At 44.2% G+C, this 16,728-nt stretch overlaps 1 protein-coding gene across 3 annotated transcripts in view; it reads left to right on the top strand.

The window, feature by feature from the left end:
* fat1a (FAT atypical cadherin 1a) overlaps nt 1-16,728 on the top strand; it is a 63,250-nt gene that overhangs the window by 38,175 nt on the left and 8,347 nt on the right. For all 3 annotated transcript variants that reach the window (XM_068320761.1, XM_068320759.1, XM_068320762.1), the window contains exons 8-20: nt 467-742; nt 843-1,053; nt 1,643-5,713; nt 5,982-6,178; nt 6,295-6,448; nt 8,073-8,306; nt 11,679-12,065; nt 12,200-12,414; nt 13,418-13,555; nt 13,747-13,890; nt 14,420-14,617; nt 15,205-15,801; nt 16,438-16,660. In XM_068320761.1, the coding sequence (XP_068176862.1) occupies nt 467-742; nt 843-1,053; nt 1,643-5,713; nt 5,982-6,178; nt 6,295-6,448; nt 8,073-8,306; nt 11,679-12,065; nt 12,200-12,414; nt 13,418-13,555; nt 13,747-13,890; nt 14,420-14,617; nt 15,205-15,801; nt 16,438-16,660 (7,045 nt within the window). The remainder of the gene's footprint in view (nt 1-466; nt 743-842; nt 1,054-1,642; nt 5,714-5,981; nt 6,179-6,294; nt 6,449-8,072; nt 8,307-11,678; nt 12,066-12,199; nt 12,415-13,417; nt 13,556-13,746; nt 13,891-14,419; nt 14,618-15,204; nt 15,802-16,437; nt 16,661-16,728) is intronic.

Here is a 16,728-nt window from a genome sequence, read left to right as displayed (position 1 = left end):
ACAGACAGACATAGTAATGTGCAGCGACAGTTGAAAATAACAGCTATAAAAATTGGAATTTTGCAAATAGTACTATCGTTAATAAATGCTACAATAGGGGTGTTTTAATGTAATCAAGATCCATGGGAGATAATACAGTGATTTGGGATGTTGTCTCAGACAGGTCTTGTTTCCTGTTTTTGACGTACATTACTACATGCTTGTAGAAATTTGTGTCACCATTTGAATTTGCAGAAGCTGTTTGTGAATGCATAAATATTTCATATTTAATCTGAAAAACAGCAAGAGTCAAATATGTTGAAGCAAACCTTAAGGTTTTATCGCTGGTGTGGTTGATATCACCGTCTCAAGTTCCACAGCTGACACTGACTGTCTTTTTATTTATTGCACAATATTCTCTGCTCCTTCAGCAGCTCAGAGTAATATATTGTTTTAAGATTCGCTGCATTTTATTGCTCTCCTTTAGGTGCTTATCCGTGTCATTGATACCAACAACCACCGACCACAGTTCTCTCAAAAGTGGTATGAGGTGAATGTGTCTGAGGACAAACCGGCTGCGACTGAGGTCTTGCAGATCAACGCTGTTGACAGAGATGAGAAGAACAAACTGACCTATACACTCCTGAGCAGCACCGATCCCTTCAGCCTGAGGAAGTTTCGACTGGATCCAGGAACGGGCATCCTCTACACCGCCGAGCGGCTGGATCATGAAGCCATGCATCGTCACGTCCTGACTGTCATGGTAAGGGAAATACGATCCCTTCTTGAGGACGCTCGATCTTTTTTCTGGCACTGTTTTCATCCTCCCTCATCCGTCTGTGTCCCAAATTTTTCCTGTCTAGGTTCGCGACCAGGACATCCCTGTTAAGCGAAACCTCGTGCGTGTTATTGTCAATGTGGATGACACCAACGATAATGCACCGTGGTTCATAGGCACGCCTTACTCCGGTCGTGCGTTTGAATCTGCAGCCGTTGGATCGGCTGTGCTCCAGGTCACAGCTCTTGACAAAGACAAAGGCCACAATGCAGAGATTGTCTACAGCATCGAATCAGGTAAACACTCACAAAGTTGCTGAGCCACTCTGCCGAGACACTGTCGTTGCTGAAAGCATTCATTGTATTAAAAAAAAAAAGCAAATGAAATCAGCTCCAAACAATGTATGAGTCATCTTGACTCCTACTACCCACTGGATCTTCATCATGAATGGAATACTTTACAAATAGTAGAAGAATATTGAAGACTTTTCCTTGAGGTCCTCCAAGTATGTGGGTGATCAGAATTTCCTCCCGATGGAATCCTCCTACAATAAGCTGTTTTATAAGAACAAGAAACATGCAGTTATGAGTGGCAAGATTTTTTGCTTGAACATGCATGTTTGAAAAGGTATAATATAATTGAATTGTAGAAAACCAAGGCCTTACTTCAGTTAAGGAAAAACGCTAAATGTTACGAACCAATGTCGAAGAGGAAAAACATTTATGTAAATTCTTCCCAGTATTCTGTCTGGTTAAATGTGTTTCTTTTTTTGTCTTTTGGATTTTTATTTTGTTTTGTTTTGTTTTGTGTTTTTTTTTATTCTTAGCAAGGTATTCCAGGTCAGAGAGAACAAACTGTAATTGTAGCATTGCCTTCTTCTTACAGGAAACTTTGCAAACTCCTTTGCCATTGATCCGGTTCTTGGGACAATTAAAGTAGCCAAAGAGCTTGATCGCAGCAGCAAGACCCAGTTTGAACTTATTATTAAGGCATCTGATAATGGAATAGCTCCTCTCTCAACTACAGCCACCGTACACATTGCGGTAACAGTTTCAGACAATGCCGCCCCCAAATTCACCGAAAAAGTCTTCTCCGCAGAAATCAGCGAATCAGCTCATCCAGGAAATTTCGTCAGCTTGGTCACAGCTGTCAGCCAGTCGTCTGTTTTCTACCAAATAAAAGGAGGTAACAAGAACAACGCATTTGATATAAACCCCAACTCAGGAGTGGTTGTTACCCAGAAGGGTTTAGATTATGAGACCATTTCTGAATACAAGCTCATCATCCAGGGCACCAATATGGCTGGACTTGCCAGCAACGCAAGTCTTTTGATACATCTCAAGGATGAAAATGATAACGCTCCTGTATTCCTCCAGAGAGAATTCAAAGGATTAATCAGTGAGTCAGCACCCGTCAACAGCATTGTTCTGACCCTCGAAAACACTCCTTTAGTCATTCGTGCCTCTGATGCTGACTCTGACCAGAATGCCATGCTCATTTATCAAATCGTCGAACCTTTTGCTCATAACTATTTTGCCATTGACTCAAACACAGGAGCTATCAGAATCACAACAGCTTTAGATTATGAGCAGAGGAGTGTTTTCCGCTTCACTGTTCAGGTCCATGATTTAGGAATGCCACGACTTTTTGCAGAGACAGCAGCCAATGTGACCATAGAAGTAATTGATGTTAATGACTGTTCTCCAGTCTTTAGCCAAGAACTGTATGAGACAGCTGTCACAGTGCCAACATACAAAGGAGTGGAGGTTGTTAGGGTCAATGCTACAGATTCAGATTTTGGGCCAAATTCCAAGCTTTTCTTCTCTATCTCTGAGGGAAATATTGGAGATAAATTTAAAATGGACCCCACCACAGGAATAATCTCCATTCAGAATGTCACACAGCTCAGAAGCAGATATGAATTAAAGGTCAGGGTTTCTGATGGTAGATTTGCCAATGTTGCTACAGTAAAGATAAATGTCAAGGAAAACAAGGAGAGCAAGCTGAAGTTTACCAGTGACTCCTACAAAGCCTACATCCAAGAAAACACCTCAGAGAAGAGGACGCTAGCGGTCATTGCCACTGTTGGGAACCAGATCAACGAGCCTTTGTTTTACAGAATTTTGAACCCTGACAACAAGTTTGACATCAGCCGCACATCTGGAGTTTTAACGACCACTGGGATTCCTTTTGATCGAGAGGAACAAGACACGTACGATATTGTCGTCGAAGTCACCAGAGAAGACAACTCTGAAGATGGAGCTCATGTTCTAGTCACTGTGACGGTGGAGGATGTGAACGACAACAAACCCATGTTTGTGAATCTTCCTTATCACGCCCTGGTGCAGATGGACACAGAAAACCAAGTCATCCGTCAAGTCAAGGCGGTGGACAAAGACACTGGCTCGAATGCAGATATCCACTATCAACTCAAAGATCACCAGGAGCACTTTCAAATTAGCCCTGCTGGTGAAATTTCCCTCAAGAAGAAATTTGAGAAGGAATCACTTAACACGGACTTTGTCATCATTGTTGTCGCAAAGGACAATGGAGAGCCAGCACTCTCAGCAGAAGTAGAAGTGCCAATAACAGTAGTGAACAAAGCAATGCCTGTGTTTGAGAAAGCTTTTTACAGCATTGAAATCCCTGAAAACATTCAGTTACACACACCCGTGCTTCATGTACAGGCCAATGATTCTGAAGGCCCTCGAATTGTGTACACGATTTCTGAGGGCAATCCTTTCAAACAATTCTCCATTGATTTCAACACAGGTGTGATTCATGTGATCCAGCCTTTGGACTTTGAGACACACCCTGCTTACAAACTAAATGTCAGAGCCACAGATTCTCTGACTGGAGCTCACTCTGAAGTGTTTGTTGATATCATACTGGAAGATGTGAACGACAATGCCCCTGTGTTCCTGTCCAAGTCCTACCACGCCAGTATTTCAGAGGCCTCTGTCATTGGTGCATCTATTTTAGAAGTTGATGCAAAAGATTCTGATACTGGTAACAACCAGGAACTCTTCTTTCAGTTGGTTGAGGAAAAGGGGAAGAGTTCCGATTTTTTCACTATTGATCGTGACACAGGTGTAATCTCTCTCGCTCAAGTTCTCGATCATGAGGAGATCCAACAGCACAATTTGAAAGTGCGTGTTGTGGATGGAGGAGTTCCAGCCCTCTCGAGTGACATCATTGTGACAATAGACGTTACTGACCTAAATGACAACGCTCCAGTATTTACAGAGGACTCTTACAAAGCTACTGTTAGTGAATTAGCTCCACGTGGATACTTCATTACCCAAGTCCAGGCATCTGATGCTGACAGCTCAGATTCTGACAACTTGCAGTTCTCCATTATATCTGGCAACGAGGATCTGAACTTCTCCATTGACAAACACACAGGTGCCATAGTCGTTTCTAACCACCGCAAGCCACATATGCACCCACTATACAACCTCAACGTGTCAGTATCAGATGGTGTGTTCAGAAGCTCAGCCCTCGTCATAATAACAGTTATCGGTGCCAACTTCCACAACCCCACCTTTTCTCAAACGGATCTTGTTGTTGAACTTGTCGAAAACTCCCCTGTTGGTATTTTGGTAGCAGAGGCAAAGGCGACAGATGACGACGAAGGAATTTATGGGCAACTTACGTACCAGATCGTCAATGACTTTGCAAAAGACAAGTTCTCCGTGAATGAAAATGGAGAGATCTTCACTCTAGAAAGCCTTGATCGCGAGAACACCATTGAGAAGGTTATTCCTATTTCTCTAATAGCTAAAGATGGTGGGGGAAAAGTGGGCTTTTGTATAGTCAATGTCATCCTCACAGATGTCAATGATAATGTCCCACAATTCAGGGCAGCTGAATACAAAGCCACCATTGTATCAGACGTTCCGAGAGGAACCTCTGTGGTTAAAATTGCTGCTTCAGACATGGACGAGGGAAGTAATGCTGACATTGAGTATTCAATCGAAGCGGACGTTGAAAATGTGGAGGAGAACTTTGAAATCCACCCAACTTCTGGAGTCATTGTAACCAAAGAGAGTCTCATTGGACTTGAAAATGAGCTCTGTGCCTTTTTCGTTAGAGCCAAGGATACTGGGAATCCACCAAAACATTCTGTTGTACAGGTTTACATTAGGATTGTTGCACCTGAGACCCCAATTCCCAAATTTACTGAAACCAATTACCGCTATACCATTCCTGAAGACCTCCCCATTGGCACGGAGATCGATGTAATTCACGCTATTAGTGAGCAACAAGTCCTTTACAGTCTTGTGAAAGGAAGCACTCCTGAGAGCAACGAAGATGAGATGTTTGTTGTGGACAGAGACAGCGGAGCATTGAAGCTTCAGAAAAGCCTCAACCATGAACAAACCAAATGGTATCAGCTCACTTTAGTTGCTCAAACAAAGCAGGAGGTTTATGAGATCGTGGCATCTGTGAACATTGACATCCAGCTGAAAGATCTCAACGACAACAAACCTGTTTTTGAGTCAGACCCTTATGAGGCCGTCATTGTGGAAAATCTTCCAAGTGGGACTAAAGTCATCCAAATCAGAGCCACCGACCAAGATTCTGGAACTAACGGCCAAGTTGTTTACAGCCTTGACCCCAAGCAGAACTCCCAGGAGATCTCAGAGCTGTTTGCTGTTAACAGTGAAACTGGATGGGTGACCACCTTAAAAGAGCTAGATCGTGAAAAGACAGAAAAATACACAATTGCTGTCCTAGCCACAGACCAAGGTGACAAAATCCAACACGTTACCGGCACCAGAGTGGAGGTGACGGTCGCTGATGTCAACGACAACCCGCCCCGTTTCACTGCAGAGATCTACAAAGGCACGGTCAGTGAAGATGACCCCCCTCCCAGCGGGGTGATAGCTATACTTAGCACCACCGATGACGACTCCGAGGACATCAATAAACAAGTCAGCTACTTTATCACAGGTGGGCATTTATTATTGCGCATGTTGTGTAATTTGTAAGTCCTAAAATAATGAAATAGTTAGATTTCAAATCTCAAGGTGGATTTTCTATTCCTTTTTTTAGTCGTGAAGTAGTGGTGAATAGCTTGAACTGGTGTTATTTAGTAGAAAGTAGGTACAAGGCCGATCCACGTCCTTGTCTTTTGAATGACTTGGTCTGCTTCCTGCTTTGCTGCATTTGAGTTTTCTATAATTCTCAATGGGTATATTACTTTTTACCAACCAAACAGGAGGCGATCCGCTCGGCCAGTTTGCTATCGAACACATTCAGAATGAATGGAAAGTCTCAGTCAGAAAGCCCCTGGACCGTGAAAAGAAGGACAATTACCTGTTAAACATTACTGCCAGCGATGGAATCTTCACTGGCAAAGCTACTGTGGAAGTCAAGGTGCTGGATGCCAATGACAACAGCCCTGCATGCGACACGGTAAAGTTTTTGTTTTTTCATCACTCGACTTCAGTTTGTTCTGTTCTCTTCTTATTTGATATTAACTTCAGTTTCTCCCTCTCTTTCATTGTCTTCTGATGTCATCCGCCTCACAGTCCCTGTACAGCGAGAGCGTCCCAGAGGACTTCCCTGCTGGCAGGCTTGTCTTGCAGGTCTCTGCAACAGACGTTGACATCCGCTCAAATGCCCACATCTCTTATGAGCTCCATGGAGTTGGATCTGAATTGTTCATCATTGACTCTGAGACAGGTGTGTAACTGTGTGAATGTGAAAGATTACTGATTGCCAGCAGTCCCATCCATCCATCTATGCATTTTCTTTAGGCAAAGTAGGGTATTCCCTACATCCCTCTCTCAACACTTTTCACACAGCACTTTTGGGAAATCCTAGAAATCCAAGACCAGAAGAGCAGCAGCTTCCTGGTGCCTCACATTATCTCTAACGCTTAGCGCAGCTACTTCATGGAAAGAGCTTATCTCTGCCATTTGTGTCCACAGTCTCTCTCTCGTCAGACAGACTCGAAGTTTGGTACTCGATTGACTTTTAGGCTCTATAATTTAATGACTAAATTTTTTTTCCTCTTAATTGTTGAGTTATATTTGAACCTTGGAAAACAATATGTAGGTCACTAATAGTAAAGTCTCTCACGTTAATATTGCCTTATTCGAGCTTAGGTGAACTAACCACGCTCACTTTGGTGTGAGTGTGCGTGTGAGTGGTTATTTGTCGTTCATGTGGCTCAGCGATGCAGCGGGGGTGCGTCTGGAACATACCCCTCCTCCCGCCCATAGTCAGCTAGGATAGGCTGACCCGCAAAGGGGAATAAGCGGCTGTAGACAAGACGATTACGTTATCACGTCTACAAGAAAATGGAGGGACGACTGGAAAACGCTGAACTGAAAGTGTTTCTATTCATGCAAATTCACTGAATAGGATTTTGTGGGGGCCAGGGGTATATGGCGTCTCCTGATGGTTTTGTTAAAAGAGCCAACAACACTTCCCCGCAGGGCAACAGAAAGACCCACAGTGGTGCTAAAATACAGAGTTGCACACTTAAATTGAATTTATGACTGCTATACTTCTTGCCCGCAAATAACTTCTTCTGGGAGACCCTTTTGAATCAGACATTTTTCATTCCATCTGGCTGCGAGGACGGAAACAAAAGAAAGAGAAAACAACAAATGCCAATTTACACCACCCTTATATTTAAATAAAATCAAATGAAAAGCTCGAAACATGACCTAAACCACTAGAATTAAATAGCTGTTAAATGTATCTGCTGTCAGATAAAATCTTAGAGCCAAGACAAAATCAACTCTTAAACTGCTGACAGACTGACACCAAGCCAAAATAAGGCAACAACACAATCGAGCTGTCTTTTAGCAGTCCTCAACATCGACTTTCTAGCAGCAGGGTTACTGCTATGCCGAGAGTTTGTGTCCTTTTTTTCAAATTTTGTTCAGTGGAGACAAGTAGAATTGTTGCAGACGAGGACTGCCAAGATACTCCGGAGTTTCCAAAGAGGTTGTGGTGGTAATGGTGGCTGCCTCACATCCCAGGACACGTCCATCTTCTCCCCCTCTTGCACATCAATTAAGAATTAATTCTCCTCTTCTCCCCCTTTCAAACCCATTTGTTGCTTGGATGCATTTTTTCTGGGTTTGCAGACATTAGACAAGGGGGTTACACTGTTTTAGAATATAAATGTTTTTTTCACTTATAGGGAAACTCAATCAAGTCGTTGACTTCTCAAACAGATCTTATAAAACTGAAACCGGAGGGGTTTTTTTTTATGTTGTTCTTCATCAAAAGACGTCTTTGTTGTGTGTCCTCCTGTGTTGTCGTGCTCAAATATATTCTGTCTCGCTTTCAGGGGAGTTGAAGACCTTACAGCCGCTGGACCGAGAGGAACAAGATGAGCACAGGTTCAAAATGCGGGCGGTGGACGGAGGAGGCCGATACTGCGAGGCTGACATTCACATAACGGTGGAAGATGTGAACGACAACCCCCCACAGTTCTCATCTGATCCCTACACCTTTTCAGTCTTTGAGAACACAGAGACGGGCACATATGTGGCAAAGCTGCTGGCAAACGATGTTGATACCGGTGAGTTTGTAGGTAACAGTGTACTCAAGAAAACAATCAATGTGTGTTACGTGTTTAAAAAAAAATCAAGGATACACCCATTTATCTAAATCTACTCCAGAATCCGGTAGTTTCTTTTTCAGACAATACCAAAAACCCAAACCTTTATTTGCATCTATTCCAGTGTTTTGCTTCATCTTTCACATAAACTCTGTCAAGTCGTTTTTTTGTTTTTTTTATCATCTTACTAACAGGCAGACAAACAAATCGAACAAACCATTTAACCTACTTAGCACAAGGTAATAAATTCTCTCATCCACTTTGTAAAGTGATATATCCTTTAAATATGTTTTGAATATGCATAAATATTTCATAAGGAAAACACCATCATCCTCTGTAGTTCACCTGATGAAATTGTTTGTATACAGACAAGAAAAAATTGTATTTCCTCTTAAATATTTTTAAAAAAAAGGCTGATTACCATCTTCCAGCAACCATATATTTTTATGTAGTGTGTATCCAGTTACAGTTTGGGGGACAAATGTTGGAGTCACAGTTTAAAACTATATATATATATTATTTTCAACTAGCCATATAGAACATATACAGTACATTTGGACAGAATGTAGAATATTCTGCTACCTTAATAAAACTGAATGGAACGCTATATGAATCGTACTCGGCCCCTTAAAAGTCTGAGCCCTTAAAAGTGAATTAAACGAAGGCGAGCTTCACACAGATGGAAATGGCAAATTGGAGTTGTTTTTCTTAAAACATTTTCATTCCTTTAATTGTCTTTTAGTCATAGCTGTCATAATATTACTGCCAATGTGTGGCAAATGAATAATGAAATATGAAAATGTGTCACGGAAACAGATGTCTTGCCGGGGCAATGGAAAGTCAAATATGACGCATTGCACTCATTTGCATATTGTTTATAAATTATGACAAATAACACTTTAACTGAAGGATGAATCTTAGAAATGTTTCATGATGGTGTAATAAAGTCTGCAGGCGCGGCTTGGCTAAACGATGGCTCAAGATGTGTAGCTTATTATCTTTCTTTCACGCCACCACATTCCACTAAATGCCAAGAGGCAGGGATAACAAATGTGGAATTTCATGAATGATCAACCCCTCAAATTAAAAGCTCCATTACACTCTAATGAAATTCTTCTCTCTTCAAGCCAAATTCTCAAAAGGGCTGATTGCAATTTTCCATTTGCCTGGTGCAAAGCCTCAGGGACACATATTTATCGGTGGCGTCTTCACCTTTCAGCGAGCGTCGCCTCCGCTAAGAGCGTCTCACGTGGATCAGGCTGAGAACTTAAACCCAGCAATTATACAGACATGTAAGCTCTTTGAGACTGGATACGGGAAGCCTTTGGACCCGATATTCCAGAATACACCTTCAGTTTAGTGGAGCAGGACATTCCATCTTCCACCTCGGAGAATTGATGACCCCTCTTTCTTATTCCTCATTTTCAGTCCCTCTTTTTAGCCAGATTGACAGCTTGACAGACGGAAAGTGGAGGTGGTAGAACCGGGTCCCTCGGGAGGGTAACATTAAAAGAAGAGAACCGGTATTAAGACGTGCCTCAGACTTTCCTGGTGCAAAATTTACGTCAAATCTTGAATATCAATGATAAGAGCTGCTAGAAATAGAGAGGGAGAAAAAAAAAAAGAGGTGCTGCAGCAGTTTAGCCAGTGGCAGTAATTATTTAGATTTACAGTCAGTGAAAGCGGATTTGATTAGCATTTCCATCACACATGTAGGTATCACACTCATCTAGAGGCTCTTTTTAATTTAGTTGAAGTTTCACTTTGTAGCACAAACCAGTCCCCTGGAACGTGTCGTGTACAAGAAGGCATTGTTACTATGACCCACTTCACTGAGGCTTCAGCGAACTGTCTTGTAACCAACTCTAAAAATGTGAAGTCCTTGAATGTAATCTTAAGAGAGAAGACTTTCCTTGTCCCGCATCAATATTTGACTGTGCATCTCTGCGAGGACGCTGCCTGATGTGTGTCACAGCCTCTGTGATCTGCCTGCCCATTTGGCTGCAAAACATTTCATACTCGCCCACATTGCTGCTCCACACTTCAGCCTGCTGTTACCGGGTCTGGGGCAGTACTTATCTGCGCCGAGTGCTTATAAACCAGAAAGTTAAACAGGCCAAATCTTGGGTACCTTGTGCTTTGATAAATTATGTGAGTGCACAGGTCTGCCTTGTCCTTCATCACGCTGTCTGTTTCAGTTATCCCTGTGCCTTCACTGTTTTATTTTGCCTTTCTGTTATTTTCTTCATTTGATTTTGTTTCGCGTTGGAGGAATTTGATCACACTGTGCCCTGTCTGTCTTAATACTGCCTAGATTATTTCACATTTTGACAGTGTTGCCTCCAACACCACTGTTATCTTAAAGTACTAACTGTCCTCGGAATGGAATCTTTCTGTATTGCTTTAAAGGTCAGCGTTCAGTCTGTGTGCTTGCTTTTAGCACTGTTGAAATGTCCTATACATACATTAACTTTGACATTGGGTGGCAACTAAGAAATACTTTCATTATGCTGCGCATTATTCACTACTTTAATTATTTAATAGTGTCATGAATTAAACTTTAGATGATGATGATTTTCAACCACAGTCCAAACCCAAAATCATTTTTTAATCTTATTTTTTCCTAATCATCATCATCATCATCATCATCATCATCATCATCATCATCAGTCTCGCCATGTGACTGAACAGACCGTACCACCATAAACATATGTGAATGGGACAATATAGCCAATTTACTTCCAGCGCAAATCACTTAACCACTTCTGGATGATCATCTCGAGGATGATCGGCCCGCATGAGAGTGATGGGAAACCCTTTAGGCGGGGGGCTCCTGGTGTTAGTCTCTCCTGCGCTATAATGAGATCCACAAAGGATGTGAGTGCTTACCTGATAAATGGGAGTATAATGGCATATTCCTAATGGGGGCCACCTGCAGGAACGCATTATGATTATTATTGTGATCCGTCTCTGTCTTGTTGCTCAGAGGGTCTTGCTTGTGGGAGGACATGAGTTATGAGGATGGCGTGGGTTAGATATTTACGGCTCCTGTTTATCAGAGGCTGTGTGAAAAATTGATGCTTCGGAACGAGGATAAAAGGTGATGGCTTGAATCATTCAAGAATCAATACATCAATATCAAAATCAGTGCACTTGTTCACGCCCTCTGCTTAAAGGAGGATTTTTCTGGATGAGGCTTTCGGTCTTATGGGTAAGGATAACGTTTTAGGTGACATCTTAATTGTTGAGAACCGAGTGTCTGAAGGGTTTCACAGCATAACAGGAAAAGAAACATAATAAGATGTATTTAAATGTCCTTATTTTGTCTTTCAGGTCTTAACAGTGATGTTCTTTACTCACTGCTGGACTCTGCTGATGGGTTCTTCTCCATCGACGAGGACACTGGGGTAATAAGCCTGGAGCGTCCGCTGGACCGCGAGGTGCAGTCGACGTATGAGCTGAAGGCGAGCGCCACCGACCAGGGCTCCCCACGCCTCTCTTCTCTGTGCCACGTCGTGATCTCGGTCCTGGACATCAACGACAATCCGCCGGTGTTTGAGCACCGTGAATACACAGCCACCGTGTCTGAGGACGTGGCGGTGGGGACACAGCTGCTCAGAGTACAGGCAGCCAGCCGGGACATGGAGGCCAATGTGGAGATCACCTACAGCATCATCAGTGGGAATGAACACGGCATGTTCAGCGTGGAGCCGCGCACCGGTACGTGGTCGCGTCGATAAGTGAGGGTCAAGCAAACATGTAAAGAACATGCAACCTAAAGCCTTCAGAGGGTTTTAGGACGAAGCCAATCATAAATATTGAGAAATTCTGTCGGTTTTTTTTTTTGTCCTTAGGCGACATTTTTGTGATCGAGCCACTGGACTACGAGGTCTACCACGAATACTACATCACCATCGAGGCTACTGACGGTGGCTCGCCGCCGCTCAGCGACATGGCCACCGTGAACATCAACCTGACTGACGTCAACGACAACAAACCCGCCTTCAGCCAGGACGTCTACACCACCGTCGTCAGCGAGGACACCGAGTTGGGGAAAACTGTGATAACCGTAAGAAAACTAACTCTGAACCTTCCAAAGATTCATTCACCTTAATCCCCATCAGCCTCTGTCCTCTGCTCGATGCAAACACCATCAGATATCTACTCTGGCCAATCACCATCTGGTGGCACGGCTAAATTAAGCCCCAGCGCTCGTCATGCTCCCTGCACCTCTGGCGCTGTTCATTGTCCGACACACATGTTCAAATGGTTTAATCGAAAGCATTTGACTCATTAAGCCCCTTTCCCAGATAAGGCAACCTATATCTATCTCCTATCTGTAATATATTTTCATTTCATCTGTTTCTGTCTCCACCCCATAAAAGACCTGTTTACAACCATTAATCTGTGTGTCTAATGTACCTGAGTATAATAGATCTATCAAAAAATTAAATTTTAAAATCTGCCATTGTCTCATTATAAATCTTCCCTGTCCCCTGATTTCCCCGGGGATCCCTTTCATTATATTACGGTTGGTGGGTTTTAGGACTTTGTGTGTGTGTGTGTGCGTGCGTGCGCGTGTGTGTGTGTGTAGCGTGGAGCACAGCAGGAGGAACTGTTATGCTTTGTGATGTTGATAGGAGAGTTACTGGATATCATTTTTATACTTTTATTGACTGAAAAATGTCAGAATATAATGAATCTTATTCTTATAAATGTGTAAAAAAAAACCAAAAATCTATCATTACACTCTGATATAAAAGAGGAAACCGTGTCACAAGTCTTAACAAAGAAATGTTTCCCAAAATCGTTGCTGAGAGATTTTCAGTCGGTTAACTAATGACGCCTTGCAGTTGTGCTTTAAAGCTCCTGAAAGCTCATTTAAAAGTATTTCTATTTTATTTCTATTTTAAAAGTAAGCGTTATATATTTGCAGTCTAAATGAATATCAGAAAATTAACAGATGGATAATTATTTAAGATATATTTTGTACCCTGGCCTGGTGTTAAATTGCCACTTGAAGCCACCAGTTCGTGGTTGACGGACATTTTTATCGTCTGATTGATTCTCAGGTGATCGCCGAGGATTTCGACGGACCCTCCTACAACCACGTGCGGTACTCCATCGTAGATGGCAACCAAGGGAGCCCCTTCACCATCGATCCCGTCAGGGGGGAGCTGAAAGTTGCTCGCCAGCTGGACAGAGAGCGGGTAAGAGAAGCAGCGGATACTGTACACAAAGCATGGAATCCATAGAGGCACAAATTGCGCTCTACGCAGAATCCAATCACAGCTGTGTCAGGCCTAATAGGGAAGCTTGTTTACTGATCTCCCCTGCATTATTGCTTACAGAAGCAGCTTTGTCTGTATGGTAATCCCCCCCACCACCCTGTTTTTCTCAGACTTCAGGGTACACTCTGACGGTGGTGGCCTCGGACAACGGCGTGCCTCCTCTTTCCAGCACCTCCATGATCAACATCGACATCTCCGACGTCAACGACAACCCGCCGCTCTTCTCCCAGGCCAACTACAGCCTCATCATTCAGGTTAAACGGGTGGGGGGGCAAAGATGTCACCGTAGACGGTTGATTGGAGGAGAGGGTGAGGATGAGGTAGCTGGAACGGGCGAAGGAGAGGGGAAGGCGTAAAGGGGATTGCAGTGGACACAGGGAGGGATGAACAGAGGGAAATAATGGAGGCGGTGTGACTAGAATGTCAAGAAGCTGGTAGGAGGATGAAGCAAGAAGAGAGGTAAGGACGAAGGAGGAAGAAGTGGGGGTTGAGGGGTTCGTAAGACAAAGGCTGCATCTTAATCGCATGAATGTAGGATGAAAGGAAAAGGCTGTAAGGCAGGACTGATGAACAGTGGGAAAGTGTAGGACATGAGGCTGATAACGGGGGGTTGAGTGAAGTGAGTAAGAATTAAAAAGAGAAAAACGCACCTACACTTCAGTTTGAGAAGAAAACAAAACCCCAAAGTAAAGAATTCATTTCCTATTTCTGTTGAACAACTGATTCGGTCCCCCCACCCCACCCCACAACAAATATTAAACATGTCTCTCTGGTGTCCCACAGGAGAATCGACCCAAAGGCACCAGCGTTCTTCAACTCACCGTAACCGACGGGGACGCTTCCCACAACGGCCCGCCTTTCACCTTCGTCATCGCGGACGGGAACGAAGGCGAGGCCTTCCAGATCAATCAGCAGGGAGCTCTGGTGGCCGTGGGGGCGCTGAATAGGAGAAGCAAAGAACACTACCTGCTTCAAACACAGGTGAGTCACAGCGCTGAGACGAAACCAGAGGGGAGAGGTCGTATTGATTCAAGCGTCAAGCCGGAGTGTCCCCGTCTATTTGTCTTCCCTTTTTTGCCACGGACGGTGTGTTTGGTGCTCAGTCTTACTGAGCAGGCTCTTACTTCCCTCAGCTGGTATTTGCACACATCTGTCCTGTAAAGCAGTCTTTTCTTTAGGTTATTAAGTGACTGAAAGAAGTATCACTTGAACAGAAGCATCATAAATCAAAGTCGTTTGTCCTGAGTTGACGTGATCACGTGTTGCTGCATGTTGATGTGTCACCTTAGAGAAGGGAACAGTAAAAAAAAAAAAAAACGAGTGGGCAGATGGGATATCAAATGTAAGTGTGATTTCTCCTTGGACGCAAGATGCACACTCAGATTTGAGTCACATTTGTTTCCTTTTTCTGCAGACTGATCACAGAGCGTATGAAGGTGTGAAAGCATCGTTCAGGCAGCTGGGGGCTTTCAGTGTAGAGCGTGATTGCCCTCTGCTGGTGGAAAAGTGGAACCACAGAGTGCACATCCCTCACTCATGCATACGTTTTCATTTTGTCTCATGTTTAGGTGTCAGACAACGGCAAACCTCAGCTCTTCTCCACCACCTTCATCAGCGTGCGCATCATCGACGAGAGCATCTACCCCCCTGCCATCCTTCCTCTGGATATCTTCGTGACCACCGCTGGGGACGAATATCCCGGAGGCGTCCTGGGCAAGATCCACGCCACCGACCAAGACATCTACGACACTCTCTCGTACAGCCTGGCCCCCTCTTCGTCGTCATCCTCAGACGAGAGAGGCGACGTGTTCTCGGTCTCCGCCTCCGACGGTAAAGTCATCGCTCTGCGACCGCTCGACGTGGGCCACTACCCCCTCAACGTGACGGTGACCGACGGACGCTTCACCGCCGCCGCTGACGTCACCGTGCACGTCAGACAAGCGGCTCGTCAGGCTCTGGATAACTCGATCGCGGTGCGCTTTGCCAATATTGCGCCCGAGGAGTTTATCGGAGATTACTGGCGCAACTTCCAGCGGGCGCTGAGGAACATCGCTGGAGTTCGGAGGAGCGAGGTGCAGCTAGTGAGTCTGCAGCCGTCAGAACACGGAGATCTGGACGTGCTGCTGACTCTGGAGAGATCTGGGAGCCCCTATCAGTCTCAGGAGGTAGGAGCAGCCATGATGGACACGTCGGTGTTTTATGACCTTTTCAGCGGTCATTGTCAACAAACACAACGAATTATATCCAAACATAACTCCCCAAAGGCTGTACAACATCTGGAAATGTTGGCTTTTGTCCCTGCTGACCTACAAAGCCAAAGTGCAGTATCTGCAAAAGTGGGGAAAACTAAAAAAAAAAACAGGTTTCTGTGTTTGTCTTTCAGTAAGCATGAAAAATTTAAATACTCTCATATCGCTAGAAATTCATCAATAAAACATAGGGAATAAGAAACTGAAGACAAGATGCTCCAGTTAGACCTAACTGGTCTGCTCCGGGCCCAGTCTACAGAAAATACAAGCCGGGGTTTAAAACAATTACTGTGATTAATAGCAGGTAGATTCAGGTGGGTAAAATAAGAGCTTATTAATGAGCTAAATATTAATTACCCTACCTGCAGTGATCCCCCCAGCAGGAGAAACCAAAAGTGTGTCTCACAGCAGCTGTGAGCTGCAACCTTTTTTTTATCTTCCAACACTGACGGGAGCAAAGTTTCTGTGTTTACACTTCCATCTGAAAGGCTGCGCTCAAACACACACACACACGCGTCACTTACACGCGTGTTCATGTTTCATTCGTTTCAGGTCGTCTTCCGCAAGCTGAACTCGTCTGCAGCGGTGATCGAGGAGATGACCGGCGTCCGGATTGTGCAGGTGATGCAGAAGCTGTGCGCGGGTCTGGACTGCCCGTTGCACTTCTGTGACGAGGTCGTCTCCCTGGACAAGAACGTCATGTCGACTTACAGCACGGCTCGCGTCAGTTTCGTTACCCCGCGACACCTGAGGACCGCGACCTGCCAGTGCGAAGGTTAGAACCGCTCACGCACAACCGGCTGCGCGTTTCACCGTCTGATTGACGCTCGCTAAGTGTCAGTG

Source organism: Antennarius striatus, chromosome 8 (assembly GCF_040054535.1).
Source record: "Antennarius striatus isolate MH-2024 chromosome 8, ASM4005453v1, whole genome shotgun sequence".
Classification (NCBI taxonomy): domain Eukaryota; kingdom Metazoa; phylum Chordata; class Actinopteri; order Lophiiformes; family Antennariidae; genus Antennarius; species Antennarius striatus.
Note: the sequence above shows the minus strand (reverse complement) of the source record. Positions and strands in the feature narration are given on the sequence as shown.